This window comes from Panthera leo, chromosome E1 (genome assembly GCF_018350215.1).
Source record: "Panthera leo isolate Ple1 chromosome E1, P.leo_Ple1_pat1.1, whole genome shotgun sequence".
Lineage (NCBI taxonomy): Eukaryota > Metazoa > Chordata > Mammalia > Carnivora > Felidae > Panthera > Panthera leo.
Genome location: NC_056692.1, coordinates 18,638,070 through 18,663,331, shown reverse-complemented (window position 1 = coordinate 18,663,331; position 25,262 = coordinate 18,638,070). Strand labels below are relative to the sequence as shown.

Below are 25,262 nucleotides of genomic sequence, written 5' to 3'. Positions count from 1 at the left end.
CCCCTCCTTCTCCTCCCTCCCCTCCCTCCCCTCCCTCCCCTCCTTCCCCTCCCTCCCCTCCCTCCCCTCCCTCCCCTCCTTCCCCTCCTTCCCCTCCCTCCCCTCCTTCCCTCCCTCCCTCCCCTCCTTCTCTCCCCTCCTTCTTCTCCCTCCCCTCCTTCCCTTCCTTCCCCTCCATCCCCTTCCCCTAGGTTTATTCATTTTTCAGAGACAGAGGCAGAGCATGGGTGGGGGAGGGGCACAGAGCGAGGGGGACAGAATCGGAAGCAGGCTCCAGGCTCTGAGCTGTCAGCACAGAGCCCGATGGGGGGCTGCTCGAACTCACAGACCGGACCGCAAGATTGTGTCCGCCGCTTAACTGACCGAGCCACCCAGGCGCCCTGTAGGTATCCATTTTCTTAAAGATGCCCCCCAGATTTGTAATTCGGATCCCACAAGATCTGCATGAGGTGCCTGTTGAAAATGCAGATTTCCAGACTTACCTCCAAACTCCCCAAGCCCAGGCCCTGGGAGAGATTCCAGGCTCACCAAAGTCCGAGTATCACTATGCTAGATGTTTCCTGACCCCCCCCCCCCAACTTCCTTGCTGGCTGTATTTACTTTAGGGCTCCCAGGAGAGTCATTGTTCTGGAGTGGCCATACCCTCCTGTGTTTTTTAGAAAGCTGTGAATTCCAGTAAGTGGAAGTGCAATAGTTTCGATTCCTTCTTATCAGGACAAAGACCTTGGCTCTGCCAGTGAGAGTTCAGCTGGGGCAGAGGTGAAGGAGGCCAAGCCGGCAGTGGGGTGGGGGGGAAGCCTGCAACCCTGTCCTGACACCGTCCCTCCCCTGCCTCATGAAGGGGTCCTCTCTCCTTCCCCTTCCAAGCTAAGCCTACACGCTCGCCTCCCTACCACCATTCCTTCTAAATAAGTGTTCAACTTTGATTCCTGCCATGGGAAGGAGTGACTCGGTCAGCAGCCCCTGTGGAGGAAGGTCAGGCCTGGGGTGAAGGTGGAACTCACACTGGGTGCCCTACAGACACTCCAAGGAAGGCTGGCACCCTTTCATTTGCCCTGTAGTAACCCCCACACGAGAGCCCATTGGCGCCTCTGAGCCTTCACCGAGAAGAGACTAAGGAAAAAAGGGTTAGCCAAGGCAGTGGGGGGACCTGTGGATGGATGTGGTCCACACAGCATGAAATGCCCAGGCAGTGGGAGAGGCAGCCAGCCCTGGAGGTGATCTCAACCAGGCTGTAAGATCGTCGGAGGGGGACTTCATATTGCATGGTCTCTTCTCGGGGATGCAGTAGCGCCCCCTTATCCGCAGTTTCGGTTACCCGCGGGCAACTGTGGGCCAGAAACGTAGGATCCTCATTCTGGCATGTTGTCAGGAGGTCAGGCATAGCCTAAGGCCATGTCCCTTGCCTCCCTTCAGCTCCCTCGCAGGCATTTCATCCTCTGGAGTCACAAGGAGAAGGGCGAGTACAGTAAAATATTTTGAGAGAGAGAGAGGACCCACATTCACCTTTTATTATAGTATATTGTAATTCTATTTTATTATTACTGTAATCTTTCACTGTGCCGAATGTATCGATTCAGCTTTATGCGTACATACGTACAGGAAAAAAAGTACTATATATACAGGCGTTGATATGCCTAAGACCTCAACCATATCTTTGGGGTCCTGGGACATATCCCATGGCGAAAAGGGGGGCATACTGTATAGGATATCTTTCCTTTTAAAAAAAATTACTTGTTTTATTTATTTAGATCCAAGCCAGTTAACATATAGTGTGATATATGTCTTTCTGGCTGACAGACAACAAACCTGTTGTTTGCTTTTTAAAATTTTTTTTAAAATTTTGAACTGCACAGGGAGTTGAGTTCCCCGGGCCTCTCTCAAGCTGTGTTTTAGAAATCGAGGTATACTTTGCACACAAGCAGAGAGTGTAGAAGGTGAAGCGCGTAGCTTGGTGAGTTTTGACAGGCACACACACCCAAGGAGTCCGTATCCTCTTGAGACAGAGAGCATTTCTATCACCCCAGAAAGATCCCTCCTGCCCCTTCCCAGTGGCAGCCACTGTTTGATCTCTTTCCTCGTAGGTTAGTTGGGTCTCATCCAGAACTTCCTGGAAACGGAAGCATTCGGTGTGTACATTTTGTGTCCGGCTTCTTTTCCTCGGCATCATATATTGGAGACTTACCTAAAATGTGTTTATCAGTAGTTCCATTTTATTACTGTATTCTGTTGTGTGACGACAACGTGTTCATCTGTTTGCCTTTTGAGGGCTGCTTGGGCTATAAGATCCGTACACGGGTCGCGGTGCAGACGTACGATTTTATTTACTGTGAGTAAATCCCGAGGAGTGGAATTTCGAGGCCACAAAAGAGGTATGTTTCACTTTGTGAGAAACTGCCAGAACAATTTCCAATGTGGCTTACAGGAATTTGACTAGGGTGTGTTTTACTAGGAACCCATAATTGGGGGAGCTTGCAAAGCGGTCTTCTCTGTCTGCTGGCACAGTCTGAAGTCACCAAAGCGGGCAGTCAGGATGGGGACGGGGACGTGAAGGGGTGCGTGTGGAGCCAGAACGAACTGTCACGCGAGAGAATGGGTGGAACCCATGAGGATACAGCCCGCACCATTCTCTCACTGCGTCCACGCCTCTATCGTTGTTGATGAGCGCGTCCGGCAAGAGACACATGAGCCCTCCAGTCACACATCTAAACGTGCCCCGGGAACAGAATTAGGAGCAGCTGAAGGAGGAGATACAGCGGTGCTGAACACAGGCCCAGCCGCCAGCCCCACACCAGCAGGACAGCGAGCAGGTGAGTAACAACACGCGTGAGCCTTCCGGGCGTGGAAAGGGTATGGGTGAGATTTCAGTTCCTCCTTCCAAACTGCGTGTAAAACTCCTTTTGTGGCCCCTTCACATCCAGAACTTGCAAAAAAAAAAAAAAGGGGGGGGGGGTGGGTGGGGGAATTCAGGGAAACATAGTCCCAGCTTAACTAAGAGGTCCCAATAAAAATATTCCACTCCATGAAGGGAATTAAGAGTACATTTACTGTGGGGTGTCCGGGTGGCTCAGTCGGTTGAGCATCTGTCTTCGGCTCAGGTCATGATCCCACAACTCGGGAGTTCGAGCCCCGTGTCGGGCTCTCCACTGTCAGCTGTCGGCACAGAGCCCTCTTCGGATCCTCTGTCCCCCTCTCGGCCCCTCCCCTGCTCACTCTGTCTTTCTCAAAATAAATACACTTAAAAAATTTTTTAAGAGTGCATTTACCGTAACGAGCACCCAGAAATGTATAGGGTTGTTGAATCACTATATTGTATGCCTGAAACTAATAGAACACTGTATGTTAATTATACTGGAATTTAAAAAAAAAAATACACTACTCCAGGTCTTGCTTTTTTTTTTTTAATTTATTTGTTTTGAGAGAAAGTGTGCACAAGCCCGTGCATGAGTGGGGGAGGGGCTGTCAGCACAGAGCCCAGTGCGGGGCTCTATTCCCCGTGCCTTGTGATCACGACCGGAGCCAAAATCAAGGGTCAAACATTTAACCGGCTGAACCACCCAGGTGACCCTAGGTCTTGCTTTTTTTTTTTTTTTTTTTAAATGTTTATTTATTTTTGAGAGAGAGAGAGAGAGGGAGAGACATGGAGCCTGAGTGGGGGAGGGGCAGAGAGAGGGAGACACAGAATCGGAAGCAGGCTCCAGACTCTGAGCTGTCGGCACAGAGCCCAACGCGGGGCTGGAACCCACAAAGCATGAAATCATGACTTGAGCCAGTCGGATGCCTTAACCTACTGAGCCACCCGGTATCCCTATTTACACACATTTTTAATCCCTTTATCCACCGATAGACACTTGGGTTGCTCCCATTTCTTGGCTGTGATAAATAATGCTGCTATAAGCTAATGTTGGGTCATGGGGTAATTCTATGGTTCGTTTTTTTGTTTGTTTGTTTATTTATTTTTGAGAGACAGAGGGGGAGACACAGAATCCGAAGCGGGCTTCAGGCTCCAAGCTGTCAGCACAGAGCCCAACACGGAGCTTGAACCCCCCAAACCACGAGATCGTGACCTGAGCCAAAGTCAGACTCTTAACGGACTGAGCCACCCAGACGCCCCTGTGGTTAGCTTTTAAGGAACCACCAAACTGTTGTGTCACGTGGGTCTCAACCTATTGATAGAGTGATGCTGTGGGCTAGAAATGGCTGGCCGCTCACCTGACCCCATACCACTTGGGTGAGCATCCCCCAGATGTTTCCCCATTAGAGTGGTTGTGGTGGCTGAACCAGCCTTTCTGCTTCTTAAATGACTGCAAGATGCACCTCAGCACCAACCCTCAGGGAACTTAGAAAACCCAAGGTCTCTGACTCACAAGTCCTGGAGGGTCCACGGCACACGAGGGCCACTCGGGGAGGCTGTAGGGAGAGAAAGTGAGCGAGCATGAGCACAGATGTGGAGTCCTGCCTTTATTGGGATCTAATGGGGGGTTGTTGGAAGGGAATGGGGGTGCAGTATGGAAAAGCAGGCTCGCTCAGGGGTTGTCGAGGTTTCCCCAAGGCTTTCTAAAAGGGGAACTTCATGAATGCGGGCCGCCTGGGTGCTAGAAGCTAGAAGCTGTCCCATAGCTGTCGATGCCTTTACTCGAGGCGGACGTCTTTGAAATGGACACCTCGGCAGTCAGACGCTTAAGGTCAGGCACTTTTCCTTAGCGGCCTCACCATTTCACATGCTTGCCAGCCGGGCCCCAGGCTCCTTCCTCCTCATCTGCCTCAGCACCTGTCACCTCCTGGTACTTTGATAGTGGCCATCCTCATGGGTGGGAGACGGCGGACGCCTATTTTGAACAGATCCTTTGGTCTACAGCGCAGGGAACGGAGAGCCTCGGACGAGCATCCAGGACCTTGAACAACAGAGCTCTGAAGGAACGTTCCCAAGGGCTACCTCTCGCCACCTGGGAATGGGTGGCAGGCACCGCGCGGCGACGTGGAGCTGCCAGGGTCGACTGGGCCCTGGCACGGTCTTAATTTTTTTTTTTAATGTTTATTTAGTTTTGAGAGAGAGACAGAGAGCAAGTGGGGGAGGGACAGAGAGATGAGGGAGACACAAAATCCGAAGCAGCTCCAGGCTCCAAGCTGTCAGCACAGAGCCCGACGCGGGGCTCGAAGTCACGGACCGCGAGATCGTGACCTGAGCCCAAGTCGGACCCTCAACCGACCGAGCCACCCAGGCGCCCCACAGCATATCTGATTTCTTGCATTCAACCACGAGGTTCGCTGACGTAGTTCCCCTTTTTTTTTTGGCAGTAGGCTAGTCCATTGTATGAATGCATTTTTCCTTTTTGCTGTTGGTGAACCATTGTGTGGTTTCCAGTTTGGGGCTGGGAGGAGCAAAGCCGTCATGAACGCACGCATGTGCTTTCATTTCTTTCAGGTAAATGTCTAGGATTAGACTAACCGGGACATAGGAGAGGCAGATATTTGACTTTATTACAGTCCATCAAGGAGTTTTCCAAAGTTGTATTCTTTCATATTCCAATCTGCAGTGAATATTCCAATCTAACATCCAGTTTTCCATAGCCAATCAATGAGGAAATTCTCCTGGTGTCCCTGGTGTCCCCGAAAGGATCCCAGAGACCTTCCCTTCCTTTCCTGCCCCTCCTTTCTGCTCTAACTATTGTCTGCCCCTTATATTTGGTCATATTCTGATTGATCCAGGAATATAATGGGGACGGAGGGTGGGCAGGGGGGACATGTGGGCTCAGTCTCTGGGAGCATCTCAGAGAAGTCAGCCTTTGCAAATTCTGGAGCATCTAGGCAAGGTGCAAGAGGAAGAGAGGCCCAGAGCTGCACACGGCCCCAGGGCAACCTCTACCCAGCCGGTGCCCGGATGACCCTTAACCACTCTTCCAGGCTTGACCGTGGCCCCTCTCCCTAGCACAGTGCAGGGACCCACATGGCTCCAGGTAAGTTTATTGTCACCTCCCCCCACCTCATCCTCTGACAGCCTATCCTGCTGGTCTCTGCTTCAGTCAGTCATTTCCCTTCACTAGGTACTAAAGCCACTCGAATGCAGTTTATTTCATATGTCTCCAACCGTCTTGTCACTTGGAATGTTCTATTATGTCGAAGACTTGTCCTCTTTCCATTGTAAAGCCCAGGGGGAAAAGGGGAGGGGAGAAGAGACGAATGAAATAAAGAGAGGGGATCTGAAGCTCCCGGGGCACCAGTACAGTCTAGGATAACAATTTCCATTATCATGTCCTCTATTTGAAGAACATTTCTTTCTAATTTTTAAAAATGTTTTATTTGTTTTTGACTGGGGGGTTGGGGCAGAGAGAGAAGGAGACACAAGATCCAAAGCAGGCTCCAGACTCCGAGGGGTTAGCACAGAGCCCGGTACAGGGCTCGAACTCCCAAACCGTAAGATCATGACCTGAGCCTAAGTCGGATGCATAACCGACTGAGCCACTCAGGCTCAGAAAAACATTTCTTTCTACGTGATTGTGTTTTAATATGAGGAGTGGAATTTGTATTTATTTATATATTTATTTTATTTTATTTTTAGAGAGAGAGAGAGAGAGAGAGAGAGAGAGTACAAGTGGGGGAGGGGCAGAGAGAGAGAGGGAGAGAGAGAGAGAATCCCAAGCAGACTCCACGCTCATCACAGAGCCAACACGGGCTCGATCTCACGACTGAGAGATCATGACCCGAGCTGAGGCCAAGAGTCCAGCGCTTAACCAGTCAAGCACCCAGGCGTTCCAGGAATAGAATTTTGAAAGGGAGAAATACTTTTTTGAGAACCCAGGTGTCCTATAGCTCGGGTGGCCGCTGGTGATCTGTGTGATTGTGGGCGTGTCCTTTAGACTCTGAGCGTCAGTTTCTCTGTGTGCAAGTGGGTAGAAGCAGGCCTTCCCCCACCGCCCCGTGCACGGGCGATGCCCAGCACAGCCCCACTGTTTTCTGGGCCCTGTGGGCAGGCATACGCAGGAGACACGGCCCCATGCTCGTGGACAGTGTCCTCTAGAAACTTGCTATGTCAGTGAGGTCAGGCTCTTTGAATCTGTCTGAACCAAACACAAGTGGTTTGTTGGAGTGGAGCACAGGAGAGAGGAAGGGCAAAGGTCACTGAGGTGAGGAGTGTCTGCTCCCTCCTCCCTCAGTGTACCCCCAGCCCTCCCTCAACACCCTCCCTTTCTCTTTTTCTCCAGACCACTTCCTCTTGCCTCTGGCTCCTCCCTACTGAGTAACTGTAGGTTTGCTTCAGTTTCTATTTCCTGGTTATCTCCTCCCAGTGCAGAGAACTGACTGCCTGGCTGGCCGCGGAGAGCAGCAAGGGCCACACAGGCAGTGGAGAGATGGCCTTAAGCAGCTCCCAGCCTCCCTACCTGAACCCGGTGAGTTCTGGGGCTGAGGGCATGGCTGGTGCTGGCATGGGATGGCCCCCGCTGAGCCAGCTGCCTCCGCCAGGAGGAAACAGCGCTCGGTCTGTGGGGAAATGACCCGTGGGTTGCAGCAGACGGAGGGCAGGTGTCCCGAAGAGGACACAAGGCAAAGAGCAGAAAGCCAGGAGGGGCAGTCCCAGCACACCCCATGCCGGTCTCCCTTGCATCTCCGGACTGGACTGGAGGGCTGATAACCACCAGGATTCATGCCTCTGACAAAGGTTCACGGAGCTCCCCTGGGAGCCCGTCCTAGGGATTCATGCCTCTTCGACAAATGTCCTAGGTGCGGGAAGTGCAGGTAGGGGGAAGAGGGGGGAGGCAGGCATAATAACGAGAAGAGTGATGGTTTGTATGTTCACGGGGCAGCGACCAGGGCTTCCAGGGAGGAAAACAGCCCAGCGCAGTGGTTAAGGGCACTTACTTTGGAGATGGCCTCTCTGGGTCCAGCCATTTTACTAGCTGGGGGGCCTCAGGCAAGTTACTTTTACCTCTCTAGGCCTCAATTTCCACATCTGTAAAAGGGGATCATCTTCGGGCTCACCTCCCAGGGTTGGGTAAGGATTAGGGAGGTAGCATATCTAAAGTGTGGCCACAGTGCCTGGCACACTGTAGGGAGGGGGCTTTGGAAGTGTTTTGTATTATTAGGAGTCTGGAGGCAGCAGGGGAGGCTTTCCGGGGGAGGTGTCTGCTCCCTGAGGGGTGAGTTAGCAAGGCAGAGGCAGGCCAAGGGTGTGTGCAGAGGGGCCATCTTGGGAACGAGAGGGGAGTGGGGCTGTCCCTGCAGAGCGGGGCCCAGGGGGCTGCCTCCAACCTTTGGCCACATGTGAGTAGACTCCGTCTGCCCGTGGCCTTGTTTAAACCCTGTGAGTCTTACGACCCCCACATCAGACGCGGGAAACAGAGGAGCTGAGGCCACTTGCCAATGTCCCCAGATGATAAGTGGCAACTAAGGGAGGTGCCTTGACTTACCCCCAGAAGAGAGAGGTGCCCACAGAGAGAGAGCAGTTAACAGGGGAAGGCAGGCAATCAGCAGGGCCCAGGAGGCCCAGGAGGCTTCGTAGGAGCCCCTCTGGGCCTTGGCCAAGAGCTTCCGGAGGGGCTGGGCTGATAGCCTGACAGAGGCTGCAGGGCAGGGGTGGGGGGAGGGGAGGTGTCGCTGGAGGAAGCTGGGCCTGGCTCCAGTTAGCTGGCCCTCCATGGGGCTCTCAGCGTCAAAATGTGTCACTTCAGGCTCATTCTCCATCAGATGAGAGATCCCAGAGATCCTCATAGGCCCCGACATTTCATGATTCTGGTGGCTAGTTTTTACTTGCCAATCCTTGCATTCGAGGGTTTCAGATGAGAAGGAGAATCTTCCTGTGGGCAACAGTGAGTTAAAACAGGGCCTTGGAGTCCGAACGAGAAAGAGGATGGGTGCAGTCCCCACAGGCACCAGGAAAACCTGCCCGTCCCACAAGGGTGCCCTCTCCCAAGTGGCCCGCTGATGTCCAGCCGGAGAAACGTTGCTTCCTCCCCAGGGTGGCAGGAAGGTCCCGCGGCCCAGCTGTTCTGAGGAGCCAAACGCCATGAGGGCCGCCTTGGGAACCTGGCCCCCCGTCTCCTGCCCACTCCCCACACGCCTCACCTGACCAGCCTTGTGCTGGGATTCAGACCCCATGCTATCACCAGCTGAGTGGCCTTGGGCAAACTGCCAAATCTTTTGTGCCTCACTTTCCTCTGTAAAAGTGGCACTCAGAGTGGATAATGAGGTAACAGGGAAGGAAAGTCAGCCACCAGAGGGGCCTCAGAACCTGTAGGGCAATGGCTCCCTTTGGCCGAAAGTCTCCCGCCGCCTCCTGCCAGTGAGCCCTCTGGTGACCCTGGGCCTCCTCCAGAAGGGGCTGCTGAGGCCGGCGGGTAGAGCCTGGTTCTTCCAGATCAGAAGAGGAGGAGAAAGTCCTCAGCCTCCAGGCACAGCCAGGAGCCGAGAGCAAGTTCTGACCCAGCAGAGTCACATTCTGATGCAAACAGCTGCCATTGTCAAAGGCCTGTGAACCAAGGGGCTTTCGTGTGTGGCAGTGTGTGGCATCTCATCGAATCCTCTCACGAGCACGGTCAGGTTGGTGCTGTTGTCCCACTGTCCTGAGGAGGGACCTGGGGCACAGACAGATCAAGTGACTTGCCCAGTAGGAGAGCTGTTACCACAAGGAGGCACGTCTTTGGGACCATAAATCCAAGAGTTCTCTCTCTCTCTCTCTCTCTCTCTCTCTCTCTCTCTCTCTCTCTCATGCACGTGCACAGGTCCAAATTCCACAACAGACTTGGCCCACCAGGCCTAAAACGATACAGATTTGTTCTCTTACAGTTCTGGAGGGCAGAAATCCAAACATATAGGCTTCAGGGGAGAAGCTCTCCTCGCCTTCTCCAGCTTCTGGAAGCTGCCCGCCTACCGCGGCTGGGGTTCCCTCCATCTTCACGGCCAGCAGCTTCTTGCTTCTGTTGTCACACCTCCTACCACTAACTCTGTTCTCCTGCCTCTCTCTTTGAGGTCCCTGTGATGACATTGGGTCCACCCAGATAATCTAGGATAAACTCCCCATCTCAAGATCTGTAAATGAATCACATCTTTCAAATCCCCATTTGCTTCATAAGGTGACATACGGGAGCCACAAAGTCCAGGGATTGGAACGTAGACGTTTGGGGCAGCGGGGAAGGCGTAGTAATTATTCAACCCACTGGACCTCGTCGGAGTCAGCCAGTATTGTCAGTTTCTTTGAATCCATCCACAGATATTCTATGCATAATAGGAGATGAGGTTTTGGGGGAGACAGTGGGGTTCGTGGGGTCCGGAGCCGACGGCCAAGAAAGAATTCCCAAAGACGTCTTTGGTGCAGAAAGGTGATTTTATTGCAGCACGGGGACAGGATCTGCGGGCAGGAGTTGTTGCCCCAGGACTATGAAGAGACACCTGTTATATACTATGGGGTTGGGGGAGGTAGAGTCCAGGGGAAGTTTCCACTGAGATTTTCAAATGCTAGAGACTCATGGGATACCGGAGGCCTACGTATTGTCCAGCTAAGGTTGTTCTTCCCTCTAGCAAGACAGTAGGGAGTCTCTGGAGAAACATTTCACTCTGCCAGCCTCAAGTATTCGTCAATGGGCTGCAGGTTATAAGGAAATTTAGTTTTATCTGCCATTTCCTTCTGCCTGTGTTCCCTACATCACTGTGGAGGGTGATGGAGGGTGACTATGATCTCTATCAGTTAATCATTAGTTTTTTCCTTTTCCTTTGTTCTTAGGCAGCCAGGAGTCCCTGAGGAATATCCCACATATCCCACGGGGTGGGGGCGGGTGGGGGGGAGGGCAGTGTTTGAGACCTGCCAGCTTGCCTTCTGCTCCCTCATCAATAAGTAAATGCATGTATATGGCCTCCCACCCATGTTTTTTCTACAAATGGGGTCATTTCGTATCAGTTCTCAAAGAATTCCCTTCTTCCTCTTCCTTTTTTTGTGGAGGCTACATCGAACCCATTTACTTCACCATCATCCTCTTGCTGAACTTTTCTTTCCAATCCTCTGCTGTTACAATGCTGCGGTGAATAGCCTTGTCTGCAAAGTTGTACTCAATTTAAAATAATCTTGGTTTTCAGAATTTGGGGACACCATTTAAGACACATTGAAAGCTCAAAACCTTTCTGGGGAAATCGTTGCTTAGGATTAACCTGTGCTGCCCCGTCCCCACGATCTCACCCTCCCTTCTGTGCGCTGATAAACCCACCTAACCACACTCTGCTTTTAGTTCTTCACACTTTAGCATGGATGTGCTTAAGTGAAGGACGCATGCTTGCCAGGAGTATTTTTTTCTTTTCTATCTCTTTTTTTAATGTGTATTTGTTTTTGAGAGAGAGAGAAAGAGCACGAGCAGGGGAGGGACAGAAAGAGAGGGAGACACAGAATCCGAAGCAGGCTCCAGGCTCTGAGCTGTCAGCACAGAGCCTGACATGGGGCTCAGACTCACAAACCGCAAGATCATAACCTGAGCAGAAGTCAGATGCTTAACTGATTGAGCCACCCAGGCGCCCCCCTCTCTCTCTCTTTTTTTTTTTTTAATGCTTATTTATTTTTGAGAGAGGGAGAGAGCACAAGCGGGGAAAGGCAGAGAGAGAGGGTGAAAGAGAGAATCCCAAGCAGGCTTCGCGAGGCCAGCACAGAGCCCGACTGGGGGCTCGATCTCATGAACTGCACGACCCTGACCTGAGCCGAAACCAAGAGCCCCAGACGCTTAACCAACTGAGCCACCCAGGTGCCCCCAAAATCCTTTTTAAAGAATTCTCCCCCCAGAAATTAGAAAGTTTTACAGAAAAGAAAATCCAGATTTCTGTCTTCTAAAAATTTGGGAGCTCTGCCGGCACAGGGCATGGGTGGTGATCACTGGTTAGAGCTGAATGCACGCTGCCCTGTTAGATGAGGGAGGCGACATCTAGTTTGTAATACTCCCCTCCAGTCCCTCTCACCTATCGCCTTACCTGGACATCTCACTCACACATATCACCGGCCTGGCTCCTGTAAGCATTTCATTTTTGCAAGGAACTGACCTAGGGGAGAAGTTAGAGAAGGTGTGAACAACTTAACAAGTGTGAAAATTGACGGGGAGCTAGATGTCTCTCCCAGTCTAATGCAGGTTATACAACCACATTAGTTAAGAGGGATTCTGGAGTTAGGCTTTGACAGTTGAGAAATAACCAGTTTGGGGTTTCGCTCAGAGAGCCCAACATCGAAGAAGGGGGGCGGTAGAGAGACACCTGCTAGGTGCCAGCTTCTTCCGCAGACTTTTTCTTAATCATCAAAATGACACAGAAGGTGGGGATTTATCCCTCTGTTTACAGATGAGGAAACTGAGGCAAAGAGAGGTTCAATAAGCTTCCCAAGGCCACTCAGGTAATGAGCCAAAGAATTAGCATTCAGACCTGGAGTACGTCTGGCTCTGAAAGGAGGCATGCCTCACCATAACCGTTGGTCCTTTAAAGTGGCCCAGGAATGAGAATTTGACAAAGCTGGTGCTGAGGGGCCCTAGGAGGAGGGCTTCGGAGGCTGCCGAGGGCCTGAGGAAAGGAACGGGGAGCCAAAAAGCAGAAGTAGAAGAGGGGGCTGCCCCATGGCTGCAGAGAGCATCTGAGGAGAGGCACTACCTGAGGTGGCTGGAAGGGCAAAGGTCATGGTCACCATGGTTCTATGGGTGGGGAGGGCAGGAGCAGGGGAGGATGCGTTCTTCCTGGCCCTGTCAGGCAACTGGAAGGCTTATCCTCTAGAATGGGTGGTCTCTTTTGGTCCTTTGGGCCTCCTGAGTCCCCAGCCAGGGCTCTGGGGCCTTTGCTAGGAGCTTGACCTGGGGTCCAGCGCTCCCATCACTCCTTCCTCCCATCACTGGCTCCTTCCCATCTCAGGGCCATGTACATGTTACTTCCTCTTAGAAGTTGTCACTTTCAGACTCTCAAGGGAGGCCAGCACCCCATCACGTCGTCTCAGAGCCCCAGAGCCTCCCTGTCACAATCTTAGAATGTGTGTGGAACTATCTGGACTCAGATCTGCTCCCTCACGGGCCCGGAGGATCCATGAGGCTGACACACCCAGGCGCCTCTAGCAAGTGCTGGGGGGACCAGACGGAGGTGGGCCCACTGACTGACCTGCCTCTTCTCCCTACAGATCATCCCCTTCTCTGGGAAAATCCAGGGGGGTCTCCAGGATGGACTTAAAATCACTCTCACTGGGACCGTTCTTTACTACAATGGAACCAGGTACCTGGAACTGGTTTTTTTTCTCTCTAGCCTCACCCCTTGGCAAACCGTGGCCCCTGTCAGCTCAGGTGGGTTCGCCCTACACCCTCGGAGCCACTTGCGCCTGGCTCGGGGGATCCCGGGTGACCTGCGTGACACCACTGTCATCTGCCCGTAGCGTCCGGGCACCATTAACAGAGATTCCCCATAGACATCGGGGTGACAGGAGCTCATAGTCTAAGGAGGGAGGCAGGCCAGCCCAGAAGCAGATGATTTTGTTCTGGGATCGAACTTTCTACACCATAACTCAGAGTGGCAAAAATATCACTTCCTTTATTTCCTGAACTAGCCCTTCAGTACTTTGGAGCCCTCATCTGGCTGATGCAGAAATATTGAAAATTGCCATCAAATGCAAGTCGCTTTCAGTTTCAAGGTCTTTTCTGGAAAATACTAAGTCAATCCAAAACACAAACACCATTTAAGTGCTGTTTCCCACCACCCCCCTCCTCCCCAAGGAGGGATTTCTGGGAACAGGGAGGCGGGGAGGCACTCGAGGACTCCTCAGAGGCTGGAGGCCCTTCGGAAACTCGGGCGGCCCTGCCTGGCCTCTGCCGCGGTCCAGCTTCTCGCCCACTTTGCACGGGGCCTGTGTACATGGGGGCTGTTTCCTGAGGTCCACGGTGCCCACGGGAGCCCATCTGGACCCGCGGCCTCTCTCGGAAGACTTTCTGCCTCAATCCCCAATGTCTCTTGCTCACTGTGGTCCTCTCTCTCACCACCTGGCAGGGGTTCTGGGACCTCCTGGACCCACCTTCACGTCGCTCCCAGGCCGGGCCCTACCTCAGCTCGGCATCTAGACTCTAGATGACTTCCTCCACCACCGTTTCCCTGCCAGGTGGACATGGTCGCGCTGACCATGGGACTTGTCCCAGAGCCCTGAGCGCCCCCAGGAGACCCTGAGGGAAGGGAGGCACCAGGATCCCCCTAAACCCTGCCAGCAGGGAACTTCGGGACCTCACCTCTGAACTTCCCTTCTTTCTCTCTCCCTCTCCCTCTGCCTACCCCTCCCCTGGCACCAGGATGGCTTTCTACTCCCATCCTGTCTAACAGAGACTGTCCCGACTTCTTCCTGCAAAGCTTCTGCACGCAGGAGTTTTCGCTTTCGTTTTCTTTTCTTTTTGTTACATTTATTTATTTTTGAGAGACAGAGCATGAGTGGGAAGGGGCAGAGAGAGAGGGAGGCATAGAATCTGAAGCAGGCTCCAGGCTCTGGGCTGTCAGCACAGAGCCCGACATGGGGCTCGTACCCATGAACTGTAACGTGGTGACCTGAGCCGAAGTCGGACGCTTACCTGACTGAGCCAGCCAGGGGCCCCGAGGCAGAAATTTTCTAAGAGCTCCTCCAGCAAGAAATCAAGCAGACTCTGCAGGAATTTAATAGAATGACTCTCAAGGGCCGCTTCTGGGCTTGGTGCAGAGCCCGGCACTGTGGGGGATGTGGGTGACAGGAGAGCACTGTGCGTTAGCTGGGGAGACTGGAGTGACCCCGAGAAGCAGGTGGCGGACCACGCTGGTGCGCTGAGCTCAGGGAAGGCTGCGGACAGAGACGCCTCGGAGGAGGAGCCTCAGGCTGGACCTTGGTTGTAGGACCTGAGGGAGCTCTGTCTGCAAAGAGACAGAACAAATGTTTACCGTGCCCCTTCTGGGAGCCAGGCTCCTCGGAAGGTTCTTCGTTCGGAGCCATAGGCTGTACCCAAAGGCAGTTTTGACAGTGAGAGGCTGCTTCTGAGGAGAGAGGCAGGAATGGAAATGGATTTGGGTGGGGCTTTCTAGAACACCGCCTCATTAAGCATCCCCAAAGGAAGTACCTCACCTCCCTGGTGATGGTGACTTGAGGGTAGTGTGGTTCAGAACCGTCACAAATGACGAGCAGTGTAGAGCTGGGGTCTGGGTCCAGACCTGCTGACTTCGGGGCCACCACTCCGCACGTCATGTGTGGGACGCACGCCAACCTCCAGTGAGAGACAGAGAGCTACTACTTACTCTGTACCTTAGAAACCAGCTCTGGAGGTCTATTCCCTCAATTCTGCATCGCCTTTGAATTGGTTTTCTTCTTTCCCAACTGAGCTGATGGGGGCTGGCCTCGGAGTATCCACTTGGCGTGAAAGCATCCACTATTTTTGTTTACCCATGTTCTATGTATTTTTAGAAAATCATACCGTAAGGGCAGCATGCAACAATTGCACAAACACACACGAAGTCCAAGCTAGGTGAACAGAAAGGATGGCAACAAACTAAGGATGGGTCCAAACCTGACATGCAGGTTGTATGCAAGTTCGCATACAGACCAAGTCAAGGGCGTGAGCCCCCCTCCCCCCACCTGGCAATAAACCAGGCTGTGGAATCTCTTTCTGCCTAGGTTTGCTGTGAACTTTCATTCTGGCCCCAGCGACAATGACATTGCCTTCCACTTCAACCCACGTTTCGAAGAGGGCGGGTATGTGGTCTGCAACACAAAGCAGAACGGATGCTGGGGGCCAGAGGACAGGAAGATGCATATGCCTTTCCAGATGGGGAACCCATTTGAGCTCTGCTTCCTGGTGGACAGCTACAATTTCAAGGTGAGAAGCAGCCCCCCTCGCCCGCCTTCCCACCGCCTCCTTCCCCTCCCTCCCGGCCCTATCAGGTGCGGTGAGCAGCCATCAGAAGTCACATGAGCTTTTAAATGGTCACGTGAGCAATGCCATTATACAGATGGCAGGACGTTTGCCTTGTAAGAACGTTAGTGATGGCCACAGTCTGCTCACACACCTTCACCTGCACATCTACAGGGACACCTGTTGCTGCTTTTACTCAGGAAATAGGAACTAGGTAAATCACCGTAGCGCTTTTGGGCCTTGCGGGTCTTTAAAGTTCTAGTTCATTCCATCCCTTTGCTGTAGGCTTTCCTCCCCTGCAGGTCCCTGCTAACGTTTGGTTTTTGCTAATATTGTTGCAGCCTTTGTCCGGGTTCCGCCAATGGCTTAGTTTTACATGGTGTTGCAAATTACGTAAGCAGAGTAGCGTCTCTGGGCTTGGGAGACAGGTGGGGGGTGAGTGTCCCCGTGTCTGTCCTTCTCTGTGTGAGCATGGATGTTCCCGTCCCCTCAGTGTACAACCTGCCTCTCCCCTGCTCCCCATGAACATGCTTATGCATATTTAAACAACACCTCCATGAGCTAACATTAGAAAGATAAACTGATTGAGGCACCTGGGTGGCTCGGTTGGTTAAGCATCCGACTTCAGCCCAGGTCATGATCTCATGGTTCGTGAGTTCGAGCCCCACGTTGGGCTCTGTGCTGACAGCTCGGAGCCTGGAACCTGCTTCAGATTCTGTGTCTCCCCCTCTCTCTCTCTCTCTTTCTCTCTCTGCCCCTCCCCCACCCGTGTATGCTCTCTCTCTCAAAAATAAACATTAAAAGAAATTAAAAAAAAAAAAAAAGGAAAGGTAAACTGATTGCAATAAACAAATGACTAAGAACTAAAAAGCCCAGTAGAGCCCAGTAGGGACTGGGTTCTGATGCACTTTGGATCATAGGCCATGTTCTTACAACTGGCACAGCTCTGAAGGCTGGTGTCCCTGACCCCTGGGGGACAGATGTGAAAACCAAACACAGGTCTTAATTCCTGGGAGCAGGGGTTCAGGTCCCCCGCCCTGGCCTGAGACCACTGTTCTGGAATATGCACTTGTCTTCACAGGTGACAGTGAACGGGAGCCATTTTGTGCAGTACCCACACCGCGTGCCCTTCCACCACGTGGACACCCTCTCCATCAGCGGTGCTGTGCACCTGTCCTACATCGGCTTCCAGGTCAGAATGTCCCTTTGGCACCTGTCTCAGGGCTGAGTGCAGGGCCCAGTCTAGCTGCACGTAGGCCCTGCTGGGAGGGCCCAATGGTAGCAGCCAATGTCCTACCCAGGTGACTCTGGGAACACACCTCCAGCTCCCCTGTCCTGTCCTTCTGTGTTACTTACTGTCTTTGTCCAGAACCCTTGTCTCAGTCTCCCAGACACTCTGGCCACCGCTCTCTGTCACTCTCTATTTCCACCATGCTTAGGAGGCCACGTGGCTCTAGAAAGAACCCAGGCTTGGGAATCCAACTGAATCTAGCTCAGATGCCTAGCTCTGCCATTATCACCAGCTGTGAGATCTTAGACAAGCAACTTTGCCTCTCCCAGCCTCAGTTTCCCCATCTGTGGAAGGGGCGTAGCCACTGCTGCCCCATGAGTTATTGGGTGAATTCAGTGAGCTCACAAGACGGCCTGCCTGGGCCCACGCCAGGGTCTATTGGCCCCTCTCCGTGTGTCAACATTTTCGAACGTGTTGCCAGCATCTAAAAGGCCAGGAGAAGAAGTTTTGCATTCTGGAAGTGGGTGGTGGTGACGGATGTATGGCAGTGCCAATGCACTTAATGCCGCTGGAACCATACACTTAAAATTGGTTGAGATGGTAAATTCACACGTGTGTCACCACAATTAAAGGCGGAAAAAAAAGGTGAGGGAAAAAAAGCCAGGATTTCTGGCTTTTTTGAAAACTGGGAGGAGGGGGTATGCTGGGCGCACGTTCCCTCAGGGCCCCAGGAGGCTGAGGGGGACTGCTGTCACCATTTTTGGTCCTGGTGCTCCCTGAGATGAGAAGAGCACACAGCAGGCCCTCCGTGGGTCCAAGCTCCTCTCTCTCTTGTCCTAATCTCTCACATTCCCTCCCTACCCAACTCTTTCCCCACGGGCCTGGGGAAGAGAGCAGGGGAGGGGAAGGGAGGGTGAAGGAGAAAGATGGAGGAGGGTGGGGCAGGAGCTCAGTGGCCTGCTGCCCCCCACTGGAGCCGAATCCTCCCTCTGCCTCTCTGCATGATCCTGAACACCCTCCCCGGCCTGCCTGGCTTCCTCCCTCTGGCCCAGGCCCCTGCCTGTCTGAGCTTCCTTGGCTCCACGAATGCTTCTCTTCATGCCTTGGTGCCTTTTGTTTTAACAGAACATGCGAGCAACCCCTATGCAGCCTGCCTTCTCCACGGTGCAGTTCTCCCAGACTGCCTGTTTCCCACCCAGGCCCAAAGGGCGAAAGCCAAAAGTGAGTTCAATGTGGAGGCCTTGGAGGCCGAGCGAGCTCTCATCAGGAAGGACAGAGGCTCTGAGAGGCTGGTTCCAGCAGGCGGGCCCCATGATGCCTACCTAAAGCTTCCCCGTCTCCACCACACCACCTGACCCAGAGCTGGGGACCTGGGAGTCGGCCTTCCTTCCCCTCCTTAGTATGCCTGCATTGCACCCACACCTCTCCCTCCCGAAGCCACTCTCTTTCTTGGGCCAGGCCGTCTGACCCTTGACTACAAGGACCGGGCTCTAGTTCCCCACTCACCCCGCCCACTGCGGCAGTGACCTCCCTACACCCAAATGCGACTGCGTCCTCTCCCTGCTTAAAAATCCTAAAGGCTGCAAACCCTTCTAAATAAAGCCTTAAATTCCCGGCAGGATGTGCAGAAACCACCCTGCTCCCACCCCAGTCCTGCCCCAGCCCACCTCCCGGCCACGCCCCTTCCCCCATGAAGCTTAGGCAGCCTCCACTGCTCACTTGAGGCTCTCTGGGGCCGCATGCTTTTTGCACCTGCAATCCTGGTGCTGAAAACACCCTGGGCCACCTCAGCCCCAGCCGACCTCTAACAGCCCTTCACTGCTCTGCTTAAATGTCACTCTTCAAGGGCATCTTTGCTGTTTGGAACATCGTTGGATGTCCCCCCCCCACCCCAGTGTCCCCATGGACTATGTATATATCTGTGCTATGCCAATTACCATGTCCTGTTGTAACTGTGCCTACGTATCTGTCCCTGTCCCTCCACCCCCTCCTTCCCTACACCCACAAGCCCCTTGTGGGCTGGGACTGTGGGTCGTTCATTTGTGTATCCCCAGCACTTAGCCTAGCATCTGGGCAAGCAGTAGGGGCTCGGTGCATGTGGAGTGTGGTTTGCACAGCCAGAAGAAGGGGAGACCAGCCAGGGCAAGAACGGTCTGCTGGGTGGGGACAGGGTCTAGGACAGGAAGGGAAGCATGGCCTGGCCCCTCCTTCGAGCACTGGAGCAGCGGGGGTTGAGGAAGGGGTGCCTCAGGCTTTCTGTGGTCCATCGCGGTACAGACAGGGCATGCGCCTCGCACCCCGCTGGCTTCAGGACCGGGCAAGCTTCAGGGAGTCTTGCAGGGCAGCCCGACTTTGGCTCTGGCCTGGGGACGACGGAGTGTGGTAGATACAATCAGCCAAAACCGAGTAGCAGTTTGGATTTTATCACTTACTACTGGGAGGAGCTTGGGCAAGTTGCTTAACCTTTCTGACTCAGCTGCCTCGCTAGCGAAACAGGAGCCGAGGGTGCCTCCCTTGTAAAAGTGCCAAAGTCAGAGCCTGGCACACAGATGGCCTTCACTAAATGGTTGACCTTACGGATCAAATAGGGCACCGGAAGTAGTGGTTTTGCCTCTGGGAGGGAAGGGAAGCTGTACGGTCTCTCTGCGACCCATCCTCTTCTCCCTCTGGAGGAGCCAATGCAGATGTTCCCCAACCTGACCGTACCCCCAACCCTGACTGTACCCCCAAACCCCGATGGGCCTGGGATGGTGGGGGAGGCTCGCTCTGGAAGGCTTGCTAGGGAGCAGGAAGGAGGTGAGCGTGAGTCTGGGGAGGTATTTCTCACTCCACTTTCCGCCAGTGTCTCACCCTCGTGAAACACCAACGTCAACTACTGTTTGATTTTTCTCCTCTCCTTCAGTCTCCAGGCATTTGGCAGGCCAACACGGCTCCCATTGTAAGTCTCTGGTTTCTCCCATCCTCTTAATTTTGCTTCTTCCGGTGGGTTCAAAGGAGGAGGCAGGCTGGGCACCGGGCCTCTCCCACGGGGAGGCCACCCCGGGCCGTCTGCCTGGCTGTCGTGGGGGGTGGGGGGGAGGGTGGAAGCAGGGCAAGGGGGTTGGCTGGCCCTCGTGAATTGGGAAACACCTTGAATTGCCCCCTGTCTGCTCAAGCCCCTGCCCTTTTCTGTGAGCGGCCACAGGAGACCGAGGCCACACATCCACTCGTTCCTCTCGTAAAGCGAGGCTGTGCCACATAAAGTCCCCTGAGGAGAAAGACGAGCCACAGGCCACAAGCGCAGCCGTATTTCTTCTCCAAGTAGAAGAAACCTTTGCCCCTACCTCACCACCTTGAGAGAAGATACCCCTCCATCCGCCAGTTTCGGGGGATCTGGCGGGGGCCGTTGGGCTGCTTACACGCTCAAGATGGAGTCACCTCATAGGGGGTTAAGTGATGCCCTCTGGTGGCAGCTGGTGGTGGTCTTGACGCCGCGGAGAGCCGGCTCATATCTGGATTTCTTTCTTCCAGACTCAAACTGTCATCCACACCATGCAGAGCGCCCCCGGACAGATGTTCCCTGTAAGTTTGAAAGCTCGGGTCAGATCACAGCCCCACCATGTGCCCCTTCACCAAGGACTGAATTCTCTAGTCCCAGAGGCAGGAAGGAAGTGCAGCAAAGAGGATAGAGTTTTGGGGGGTTGGGCCTTCTGCTCAGGAGGCACATGAGTAAAATGCCCCTGGGGACGACAAAGATTCTGGAGCGGGTTTCTCAGGGACCAGCAAAAAAACTGATCCTGCTGTCACTGAGAGGGGAGTGCAGCGGTCCCAGCATGTGGGTATGAGACTCTGCGTCCTAAGGACGAGCCCCTGGGATGTCACCGCGGGCCACAGGCTTAAGCTGCTGCTGCTTCTCCCGCCACGGGCACAAATCAGATGGGAGGCCTGGAGTTAGTGCGGCTACCTGCAGGCAGGCGGCCATGATGTCAGGGAACATGGCAAGAAGTTTCACCAAGGCTGACTTGAGAAGGAAGGCGAAGCTGAGAGGCCAGGGGCCTCTGGAATGTGGGGGTCCCATGTGGGTGTGCACTCCCAAACCAAACTTCCTGCTCTCTTTCAACAGAACCCCGTCATCCCACCTATGGCGTACCCCAACCCAACCTACGTAAGTGGTTTCTCTGGGAGGGGCGGACGCCTTGTTCAAGTAGGGCAGGGTGAGGGGCGGCTTACAAAATTAAGGCAACCCTTTAGTAAGCTAACGTTTGAAAACATCCAAGTGAATTAAAAGGCTGTTGAAAGGAGATGTCACCTTTAGAACTGTCCCTTCGACATGAGCATAGGCTAGGGCCTTCCCCTCAGCCCAAGCATCCTATGGCATCCGGCCAAAGCTCTTTTCATGACAACTTGAGCCCGTTACTTTAAGCAATGCTGGAAAGTTTTCCGTTGGCATTTACTGAACCAAGTAAGGATGTTACGGAGTTCTTTCTCGAAAATATATTACTCTCAGAAGCGGCCATCAAACTCAGCTGACAGTCCATATTCATGGAAATTGGCACAAAGCCCCCCCTGCGACTGACCTGCCCCCTCTCCTCCTGATAGTCGATGCCTTTCTTCACCTCCATCCCGGGTGGGCTGTACCCCTCCAAGAGCATCATCGTGTCTGGCACCGTCCTGCCCAGTGCCCAGAGGTAAGCCAGAGCCCTCAAGAAGGCTCTCAAGGTCCTCTGGTCATCCCCCCCTGGCTCTGGGCAGGCTGGGAGGGGTAGGGACTCAGAGCTCAGTGGGCAGAAGAGGTTCATGGGAGCTGCCCATGCCCAGGTTCCACATCAACCTGCGCTGTGGGAATGACATCGCCTTCCACCTGAACCCCCGTTTCAACGAGAACACCGTGGTCCGCAACACACAGGTCAACGGCTCTTGGGGGTCTGAGGAGCGAAGCCTGCCCCGAAAAATGCCTTTTGTCCGAGGCCAGAGCTTCTCGGTAAGATGCCGCGGCCAGAGCACAGAGGGGGTCAACGGGCAAACAAAGCAGGGCGTGGAGGGCGTCTGGGGGCACCTTGAAAGATGTGGGAGCTGAGGCCTCTGGGGGTGAAACCTGGGCCTAGAAGAACAGAACGTGCCCCACAGATGGCTGCTATTATTGTTTTCCTCGTACTGTCCCACATAGGGTGGGTGGTGGCGCCTCTGCTCGCCAGTGAAGGGACAGGCTCACAGGTGCAGGTTACTCGCCTGAGGTCACACAGCCAGTAAGTGCCAGGTGGGGCCCAAGCATGGGTCATTCATTTACCTCTCACTCATTCAACAATCCTGGACAGGTCATTGGAAATAACAACTGGTCTGTGCAGAAAGCAAAACAGACTAATGGGATCGAGTGAGCCCTGGGGCAGGGGCCACGCTGCCCCTGATGGGTACAGCTGTCAGAGGGGGCCCTAGTGCAGCTGAGACCTCAGAAGAAGCCCGCCTCACAAAGATCTGAGGGGGCATTCCTGGTGGGCGGCAGAGGGGGCAGCTATTCCCACAAAGGTAGAGTCAGGGGCATGGTCTGTCTAGGGACAGGAAGGCCAGGGGCTTCTGGCTAAAGTGACAACAGAAAGGTGTGGGTGGTGAGGCTGGAGGCCCGATCACACAGGGCAGGTGTTCTCGGCCCCACCTACGCATTCGGTTCACCTGGCCCCATCCCAGCCTGGACATCTGTGTCTTAAAATATGCCATAATACTCCTCACTCAGGCTTGGAGGTGACTGACGTAGGGCTTTGAGAGCCGTGGGAAGAAGTTTGGATTTCAGTGCAGCGTGCGGTTATGTTTCAAGCCAGAGAGCAGTATGCATGGATTCCTAGATAGCTGTGTGACTTTGAGCAAGCGACTTCACTGCTCCGGGCCTCAGTTTTCTCATCTAAAAAATGGGGCTAATATGGAGCGCCTGGGTGGCTCAGTGGGTTCAGCGTGTGGGTTCAGCGTCCAACTTTGGCTCAGGTCATGATCTCGTGGCTTGTGAGTTCAAGCCCCAGTTGTGTTGACAGCTCAGAGCCTGGAGCCTGCTTCAGATTCCGCGTCTTCTTCTCTCTCTGCCCCTCCCCTGCTTGCGCGTGTGCACTCTCTCAAAAACATTACCAGAAAAATGTTTTTAACGGGGCTAATAATATCAGTCTCATAGAGATGTTAGAGTGAAATGAAATAATGTCTGTGACAGGCTTAGGACAGTGCCCAGGGCACAGTAAGTGTGCTGGAAGTGTCAGCTGTCCTGGTGGCATTTTCACAGACGTGGTCTCGCTGCCTCCGGGAGCACATGTGGGGTGGGAAGCACAAGTCAGGAGGCTGCACTGCGGGGGTGCAGGCATGGAGGCTGGCTGGGTGCCGGCCACTAGGGACATGGATGGCACAGGCCAGTGTTCCTACTCCTAGAGGCTCGGGGTCAGTGGGAGAGTGGGGGTAGGGTGGGCGACACGGCCTGAGGGTCATCTGACCAGGTGGGGGAAGGCAGGGGAGGCTTGCTGGTTGGGGAGAAGCCACCTGTATGGGTGCAGGGGGGCAGGGGGGCAGCGCGGCGAGCACAGAGGAAGGGGGAGCAGGGTATGTAAAGGCACAAGGGGAAGAACAGGAGGTGTGTGGAGGGAACGGTGGGCTCCCCCAGGTGGGCTGAAGGCAGGCGTGACACTTGCTTCATGTTTGAGGAAGGCAGGTAGGTGGTGGGAGACACGAGCCTGCATTTAGGGTTGAGGACTTTCCAAGGGGAGTGCAAATAACATGGCTTCCATGCAGGTGTGGATCATGTGTGAAGGCCACTGCCTCAAGGTGTCCGTGGACGGTCAGCACCTGCTTGAATACTGCCACCGCCTAAAGAACCTGCCTGCCATCAACAGCCTGGAGGTGGCGGGTGACATCCAGCTGACCCATGTGCAGACATAGGCGGGCTCCCTGGCCCTGGGGGTAAGGGAAGGGGCGTGCTGCTGTTCGGATCTGCTCCTCACCTCCACCTTCCCTGTCCCTGCCCGGGCCTTTCCAGCTACCTGACGATCTGGGGACTTTTCTGGAGAGACTGTGTCCTTGTCTGGCTCTGCTTCCGGCTGCAGCCAGCCTGGAGGGGAGGAGGGCAGCTGGCCGCGGGTCAGGGGGGAGGGGGCGCCTTCCTCAGAGCAGTACCTGGGGCTCCAGCAGCCGCCCCAGTCCTGCCGTCTGAGGAGAGGGGGGTGGTCCCCACAGGTTAAGCCCTATGTTCAGTCCCCTTGGCAGAAAGGGAGAGCCCAAGATCCCAAACCAGGCCTGCACCCCATCTGCCCCTCCGTCACACTCCCTACCCCCCCCCCCCCCCCCCCCCCCCCCCGCCGTCAACTCCGCCTCAGCCCCAAGCCGTTCATTCTAGTGGGAAGCTGTGTCCTGGGCCCCTCCCCTTTCTCCTACCTTTGACCTTGCCTTGCACCCAGCTCCCACCCTCCCTGCTCCTGGAAAGATACCCTGAGGACGCTCCCCTGATCTCCACCAGCCAGCAGGTCCTTTCCCAGCCTCCTTCAAAGAAAGACAAATGCTTATGGGCACCTGTGCATGGGCTCACTGTGGTTATTGAACGTGTCTGAGACATTCTGGGGTCTCTGGAGTTGGGGAAGTTCTGGGCAAGGGCAACGGGAGGAGACAGCATGGGTTCACTGATGGGGTGGGTCCTGACATCCACACCTGCTCCCAGTGGGTCCCACACACACCCCACATGGGTGGGACGAAGCAGGTTGGGCTCGGGCCTCCTGGGCAGGAATCTGTGATGCAGGAAGCTTGGTAACAGGCCAACCCTGCAAACAAACTCACACTGCAAGGGCTGGGCCAGAAGGCCAGATGGCTTATCAGCCCCCTGTGTCCCAGTGGGAGGAGGTGGCGGGTGTGGTCTCAGGAGAAGCTGACTCAAGTGGACACCTGTGTCGTTCCACTGTGGGTCCCAGCGTTCGGGGTTAGGGTACAGTGGGGAGAGTGGCTCAGTGTGGGGGGGGGCTCCCTACCAGCCACTGGGCCGGCGCAGGAAGGCCGGTTCTGTGCCCACATGATGCCAACTTAGCCTGCTGACTCCATCAAGAATCCAGTGCTTCTGGAACCGGGCTGGGGCTCAGAGCATCGGCCTCAGACCAGCAGCACCGGCGGCAGCCGGGAGCTTATTAGGAAGGCAGAACCCAGGCCCACCGCAGACTTCCAGAATCGGTCTGTGTTGTGACAAGACACCGGTGGTT

General features: G+C 54.3%; 1 protein-coding gene and 1 long non-coding RNA gene across 4 annotated transcripts; both read left to right on the top strand.

The window, feature by feature from the left end:
• Window positions 1–1,828: 1,828 nt before the first annotated feature.
• On the top strand, window positions 1,829–5,066 carry LOC122205984. The gene is made up of 3 exons (XR_006196327.1): window positions 1,829–2,372; window positions 2,453–2,810; window positions 4,859–5,066. It is a non-coding gene; the product is annotated as an uncharacterized LOC122205984 (long non-coding RNA).
• A 2,220-nt stretch (window positions 5,067–7,286) lies between these two features.
• LGALS9 (galectin 9) lies at window positions 7,287–24,592 on the top strand. 3 transcript variants are annotated; one of them, XM_042914679.1, is made up of 11 exons: window positions 7,287–7,388; window positions 13,118–13,209; window positions 15,608–15,809; window positions 16,927–17,037; window positions 18,202–18,297; window positions 19,979–20,014; window positions 20,587–20,637; window positions 21,179–21,220; window positions 21,655–21,743; window positions 21,874–22,036; window positions 23,815–24,592. In XM_042914679.1, exons 1-11 carry the CDS (start codon window positions 7,350–7,352, stop codon window positions 23,959–23,961), a joined length of 1,068 nt encoding a protein of 355 aa, XP_042770613.1. In that variant the 5' UTR covers window positions 7,287–7,349; the 3' UTR covers window positions 23,962–24,592. The 3 variants fall into 3 exon arrangements, with proteins under 3 accessions (XP_042770613.1, XP_042770614.1, XP_042770615.1); XM_042914680.1 differs by lacking the exon at window positions 18,202–18,297; XM_042914681.1 differs by lacking the exons at window positions 18,202–18,297; window positions 21,874–22,036.
• Window positions 24,593–25,262: the final 670 nt, after the last annotated feature.

Coding starts and splice junctions, on each gene's coding strand:
- LGALS9 (XM_042914679.1), top strand. CDS start 7,350: ATGGCCTTAAGCAGCTCCCAGCCTCCCTACCTGAACCCG. Junction 7,389..13,117: donor AGCCTCCCTACCTGAACCCG/GTGAGTTCTGGG, acceptor TTCTCCCTACAG/ATCATCCCCTTCTCTGGGAA. Junction 20,015..20,586: donor AGGCCAACACGGCTCCCATT/GTAAGTCTCTGG, acceptor TCTTTCTTCCAG/ACTCAAACTGTCATCCACAC.